This window comes from Triticum urartu, chromosome 7 (genome assembly GCF_003073215.2).
Source record: "Triticum urartu cultivar G1812 chromosome 7, Tu2.1, whole genome shotgun sequence".
In the NCBI taxonomy this organism is placed as follows: Eukaryota; Viridiplantae; Streptophyta; class Magnoliopsida; order Poales; family Poaceae; genus Triticum; species Triticum urartu.
The window spans coordinates 164,318,210-164,324,786 of NC_053028.1; the positions used below are offsets into that span (position 1 = coordinate 164,318,210).

The 6,577-nt window shown below is 51.0% G+C and overlaps 1 protein-coding gene across 1 annotated transcript; it reads left to right on the forward strand.

Annotated features, from left to right (window-relative positions):
- Positions 1 to 826: 826 nt before the first annotated feature.
- Positions 827 to 4,457, forward strand: LOC125523298 (uncharacterized protein At1g66480-like). Its single transcript, XM_048688347.1, has 2 exons — positions 827 to 1,793; positions 3,964 to 4,457. Exons 1-2 carry the CDS (start codon positions 984 to 986, stop codon positions 4,006 to 4,008), a joined length of 855 nt encoding a protein of 284 aa, XP_048544304.1. The 5' UTR covers positions 827 to 983; the 3' UTR covers positions 4,009 to 4,457.
- Positions 4,458 to 6,577: the final 2,120 nt, after the last annotated feature.

Consider the following 6,577-nt stretch of genomic DNA (forward strand, 5'->3'; position numbering starts at 1 on the left):
CGAATCCGGCGGTACGGCACCCGCGCTGTTGTCGCTGCAGTGCCATGGCTTCGAGAACGGAGAGACCAGGCCACGTACGAACCCACTTACTACAAATACAAATGGAGGTTAATGGCTGCAGGTGCAAGATCAACGTCAAGGGGTTTAAAAATGGAGGAACGGCACATGCAAAGTTGGCCACGAGATGACACGGCGGGCGGCCGGTTTCGGCGAGCTCTTCGACTGGCCGAGCTCGTTGCGTTTGCTAGCACGGTAAATATAACGTGATCTGATGCTGAGAGAGAAGAAGCTGTGCCACAAACGCTGCTCGCGGTAATTGAAGGCTCTGGCTTATTTCCTCCCACCAAATTAGGTACCAAGTCAGTTTTGCACAAGTACGGAGTATATCTAGTTTAAATTTTACGCCTGCAGCATGCTTCCTCGGTTCTGCACAGCCGAAGCGAACCTACCCTTTGCCACCCTAAAATAACCTAAGTGTTCAGACAAGTACGCTTAAAAAGTTACTAGTAGTAAGATCACGATTAGTTCTGCGTTTTGCTTCTGAATCTGGAAATGCGAGCTTAATTAATTGGACGGTCAAAAACGTGTTTTCATCCTTACTCATACTCTAGTTAGTTAGACATGCATGCAGTAGAACCGACTTTAACCTCCTGCCTTCCACTTTCAGTGTAGTGGGGGGCTAGCTAAGCTTTGTAGAAAATAATACTGTATTCCCGCAAAAAATAAAATAATACAGTATAATTCCAGTCTACGTCAAGCTCAATACTCGCGTGAACCTTTGACTCCCAAACCTGTCTGCCCCTTTTTCGCTCGCCCGTTTTAAACTCGCACACCCCACACGCACAATCACCGCAAAGAACCACGCGAACCGAACCCACGCACCATCAGCGAAGAGGAGAGGGGGCGGCCAAAGACAAGAGAAAACGCAGCCGCCGCCGGGAGGAGAGCGCAGCGTGGGAGCAAGGAGCGGCAGCCGGCAGGCAATGGGCAACAGCATCGGCGGCCGGCGCAAGGGCGCCAAGGTGATGCAGCTGGACGGCACCGCCTTCAGGGTGAAGCCGCCGGCGTACGCGGGCGCCGTGCTGCGCGACCACCCGGGCTTCCAGCTGCTCGAGTCGGAGCAGGTCAAGCTGCTCGGCGTCCGCGCGCGCCCGCTCGAGCAGGACGCGCTGCTCCGCCCGGGCCGGCTCTACTTCCTCGTCGCGCTGCCCCGCCCCACCGTGCCCCCGCGCCGCGCCTGGTCCGGCGCGCTCCACGTCGGCGCGCGCGAGAGGCTCGAGTCGCTCATGCTCACGCGCCGCTCCACCTCCGACCTCACCTTCCCGACCTCGGGCACCGCGCCGGCCTCCCCGATGTCCACCGCCTCCGAGGGCGGGCCGGTCCAGCTCAGGATGCGCCTGCCCAAGGCGCAGGTCGCCAAGCTTATGGGCGAGAGCCGGGACGCCGCCGAGGCGGCCGCTAAGATCATGCAGCTCTGCGCCGCCAACGGCGCTGTGACGCCGGAGCGGAGCCCGCGGTTCCTGCCGACGGCGGACTGGGGCACTGGTGGGTTCGCGCAGACGCCAGAGCGGAGCCCGCGGTTCGTGCCGACGCCGGACTGGGGCGCCGGCAGGTTCGCGCAAACCCCAGAGCGGAGTCCCAGGTTCGCCGTCACGCCCGAGTGGGGTGCCAGGTTCATGATGCCGACGACGCCGGAGAGGGGCGTAGAGACGGCGAAGACGCCGGATAGGTGGCCCGCTTTACCCCGCACGCCGGAGTATGCATCAGCGGACGTCAAGGCCAGCCGGAAGGAGGTAATGCACTGCTTCTTTCAAAGTTTTTTATTCAAAGTTATTATGGTCTGAATCAAATCACTGTATAGATTAGTCCTTTTGTATTGCTTTTCGCTCATCTGCACTTCAAAAAAAGTTTCGTGTGAAAGGAAAACAAAATGTTTTTTTAACACAGTACAGACGCAAGCGTTCATAGAAACGCGCTAACACTCATCCTCTATGAACACACACCCTATCCCTATGAGCACCTCCGAGAGACTAAGCCGATATATCATCTTGAGATTTTACAAAGTCATCGTTGACGCCTCGTAGCCAACGAGAACATCTCTTCCCACTAAACGCGCATCGCCGGAAATCTTAAAATAAATTCAGGATAAATGTTAGTATCTCATTGCCCGGTCAAACAAATAATGTGGAAACTTTCACCCCAAAAAATGTATTACAACATTGTTTCTTTGACCAACACAAATTATAAAATAATAAATTAAGAATGTATATAGTTTATGTAAAGCGGATAAATGGTCCTCACCGTTTATTATCCAATAAAGTTTCCTATGAAAATTAGCTTCGACTAATTCACACTGTCTCTGTTTCAAAATATAAGACGTTTTTGTATGCTAAACATAGCATGCAAATATTTCTCTCTTTCACGCGGTTTGTCTAGGAATATGTAAACAAGCCAGAGGAGCATCTCTAGCAGCATGCCTATATCTTTGTTATGGACTGTGAAAAGTCAAAGCATCAAATACTGATACGCCATGGGATCCCTGCGTATGCAATGGGGAACGATTGGGAGCTGTTAATGGTGTGACCAGTATTCTCGGCCGATGCAGATGTGTCTTAAGTATTGAATAGCGTGTTTTGAGGTTTTTCAGGACACGTTACTACGGTAGTTATTTGTTGGCGATCAATTCTAGGATAGGACTGGTTGAGTGATGATGCAAAATACAGTTGCTTGTCATACTCCTACTTGAATATCTGGAGACACGAGACAATTCTTAGTTTCTGGCTGCGGATGAAACATAGCTGTAGCAGTCATAGATCTACCTTGGAAAATAGTTCGCGTGCTGAAGTTTCAGAACGAGCTCTCTGAACCTTCGACGTTGTCAACAGATATTTTAGCACAGCAAGTCAGCAATAGCCCTGTTCAATCTTCAACCTAAAACTGTCGCGTTTCGTAGTATGGATAGTCTTTAGTCTGCGGATTCAGCATAGCAGCCATTCTGACGTTCCTTCCACATTTCTAATAGCTACTAGAACTGATCTACAGTCTGATCTGTGGAAAGTCTATGTCTGCGTACCCGAGATGATCTTAAATGGCCATTTCAAAACATTAGAAGTACCTGAAGGCAAATTTTAGCATGATCCTTCTTACCTTCTCTTTTTACATGTGAGATAAGAAGGTAAGAGTTAATCAGACCATTAATTAATGAGATCAATGGCTCAGATCTATTTTATACTCTTACCTCTCATGTGAAAAGCGGGGGTAAAAGGGACCATGTTAAAACTGCTCGTACCTGAATTATTATTCCACGGTAGCAGAAGAAACAGGCCGAGAGTCGCATCTCTGACCAGGTGTCCAGAGCGAGAGAGAAATTTTCAGGGATCATAACGAGACAAGTTGCTCGATCCGGTTTATACCCATTAGTGTACCTTTGGGCTGATTCTTTCCGGTCACCGTCACTAATGTACTGTCAACTTACTGGTTAAATTAATTTAGTGTTGAGCACCTAAAGTCAAACCAGCAAATCCTAACCGTTAAAGTAGTTTAGGCAGCAGCAGGCGACGGTTAGATGGTGGCATGATACTATCTCATTGAAGCTGTTTCCAGGGGAACTATCTCTTTGAAGTTCTTTGTTTTTGCGGGTAACTATCTCTTTGAAGTTAATCTCGTCACCATGACACCATTTAGCAATCGCTTTCTACCTGCGCCAGTTTTTCTCTCTCGGAGATAAGGGATATTACATCGGCAGAACCTTTCATTAGGACTTTTCTGTCATTTCTTTTCACAAGTAAATCATTGTTGGCCTCGGCATGTACTTTTTCATGTACCTGATGTTCTGATCTAGCAAATCTCGGCCTATCGTTGTCGTCCCCTGATGCGTGAACAGATCAGCAATTGGTTGACACCAATTACCCGTCGCTTTTGCTGACATCTTCTCCTGTGATTTTTGTTTCTGTGGTGTTTCAGAAGCGAACGCGGTTCCTGGCCTTGCCGGATGAGATCATAGCATGATGGCTTCTCGTCCACCTGAAGTGATAGATCCATCGACCACAGATTGCCGGAGCTGGGGACGAGAGGCCGCCGACGGTTTCCTGCCTCGCGCCTCGCCCGCTTCTTCTCTTCTCCTTCTTCTTCTTCATACGGCATGGAGCGTCGTTTTCCTCTCTTGTTTACCTTTTTAGCCTCGGCCTGCGATAACATTGCTGCGAGCTGTGGTGCTCTCAGTAGTTAGCTTAGGGGAGATGTATATGGACCTCTACGTATAAACTTACACACATATGATCCTGTGCGTGACGTTGGAGATCGGACCCGCCCTGCGTTGTCGACGGCGTCGGGTCGTCTCCCAACCTTGTTGCATTCGGCTTTCGCACGTCGCGTGCCGTCCGGTCATCTTTTTTTTTTTTTTTTTGTAAATACATACTTGGTTCAAGACGAATAATAATGGATGTAATTTAAGTGATTGTTTGATTCGATGTGGACACAAGGAAGACGCGCCCGGTTAGGGTCCTTCTTTTGCTAATCATGAGCTTTATTGATTACTTAGAAGCAATATACATTCGTGGATGATACAATCGCGGAGGAAAAAACCGAAACAAAGGGTCCTTTTCGACGCATTTTTAGTGAGAGACGAACGGAATGAGAGATGAATATTTTCCACGGTTCAAGAAAACGCATATTTTTGATATTTCAGCCACAACATCATGCATCTTTTTAAAAAAAAATTCAATCGCACCTTTATTTAAGCACCCCACACGGGGATTTCGTCCGAAATAGTCTGTACAATAAAATCTGGGGACACATGCAGCCACACCTTGCTTAACTTAGTTGAAACTGCTTCCCTAGCTAACAAGTGGGCAGCTTTATTAGCATCACGCCTAACCCACGAAATCTTCCGGCTCTCCCTCGAGGCCAGCAGACGCTTGACCTCCTCCACCACAGGCCCTAGCGGTGAGAAGTCCCTTTGCGTGCCTTGTAGTTTACATAGGATCTCCTTGCAGTCTATCTCGATATGTAGGTTGGCAATGTTCCGCTCCTCAGCCACCTGTGCGGCCCTTCTGCACGCCAGGAGTTCAGTCCTTGCGGGGTCACTTCTTAGTGGAAGGACATGGCAAAGGCCTCCCAAGAAAGCACCATCATGGTTCCGAAATACCAGCCCGGCTCCACCGCTGTCCCCCCTTTCGATGTGGCTCCGTCGACGTTTACCTTCACCCACCCCTCCTCCGGGGGCCTCCATTTCTCCTTCACCGCCAGTGTGTTTTGCTTGCTTTTTCGGCCATGTATCGATTGCCACTCGCCCATAAGATGGAAGACTCTTTTTGCTATCATATCTGCCTCCTCAATCCGCTGCCCATCGCGTGCATTATTCCTCGCGAGCCAGAGCGCACATGCACCCTGAACCATGACCGCTTGTAACACCCCGGATATGACTTTCCCAATATGTAATCCAACTCTTGCCGTTTCCGACCTTAAGTTATTTTATTTTCTCGGGTTCGGGTTTTTGTCTCTGTGTGTTGTTATCGTTGTCATGCATCTTATATCATGTCATCATATGCATTGCATTTGCATACGTGTTCATCTCATGCATTCGAGCATTTTCCCCGTTGTCCGTTTTGCATTCCGGCGCTTCGTTCTCCTCCGGTGGTCATTTCTACCTTTCTTTCATGTGTGGGGATTGAACATTTCCGGATTAGACCGAGACTTGCCAAGCGGCCTTGGTTTACTACCGGTAGACCGCCTGTCAAGTTTCGTACCATTTGGATTCTGTTTGATGCTCCAACGGTTAACCGAGGGACCGAAAAGGCCTCGTGTGTGCTGCAGCCCAACACCCCTCCAATTTGGCCCAAAACCCACCAAAACCCTCTCCATCATCTAGAGTGTTCGATCACGATCGCGTGGCCGAAAACCGCACCTCATTTGGACTCTCTAACTCCCTCTATGTCTATATAAAGACCCCCCTTTCCAAATCCCGGGTCTCCTCCCCCGAAACCCTAAAAATTTTAGATCCGCCGCCGCCGGACACGTCCGGACGGCGCCGGATACGTCCGATCCGCCCGCCGCTGCCACGTGGCGCCGCGCCACTCGCCCGCCGGCAGCCCCACATCACCGGCCCGGGAGGCCCAGGAGGGGCCCCCGAGGCCCGTTGCCTCGCCCGTCGCCCGGCTCCCTCACCCGCGCCCGAGAGCCGCCCGCCTCTCCTTCGCCGGCCACCGCCGCCATCGTCGTCTGCCGCTCAGCGCGCCGGAGCCCGCCGCCGCTCCGCCCGCGCCTCCGCCGTTCGCCGCCGCGGGAGCCGCGCCCCGGCGACCGGATCCGGCCGCCCCCGTCCTTCTCCTCAAGATCCCGGCGAGACCCACCGTTCTCCGGCGAACCTCGGCAAGTCCGGCCACCTCGGCTTCTTCTCCGGCGAACAACTCCGGCGACCTCAGGAAGCGTGCAGATCTGAGATCCGAAATCTCGGTTGACTTTCTCTTGAAACCCTAGTTCATATACCCATGTTCGTCTCAGAGAGTACATCATTTCATTCCAGTGCATCATTTTCATTTGAGTTCATCTTGATGCCCGAAATGCTGTTGGAAGAGTG

Bases quoted from the DNA above. Each gene is read 5' to 3' on its own strand.
- LOC125523298 (XM_048688347.1), top strand. From the start codon at position 984: ATGGGCAACAGCATCGGCGGCCGGCGCAAGGGCGCCAAGGTGATGCAG. The intron at 1,794-3,963 runs GTAATGCACTGC...GTGGTGTTTCAG, and splicing joins TCAAGGCCAGCCGGAAGGAG to AAGCGAACGCGGTTCCTGGC.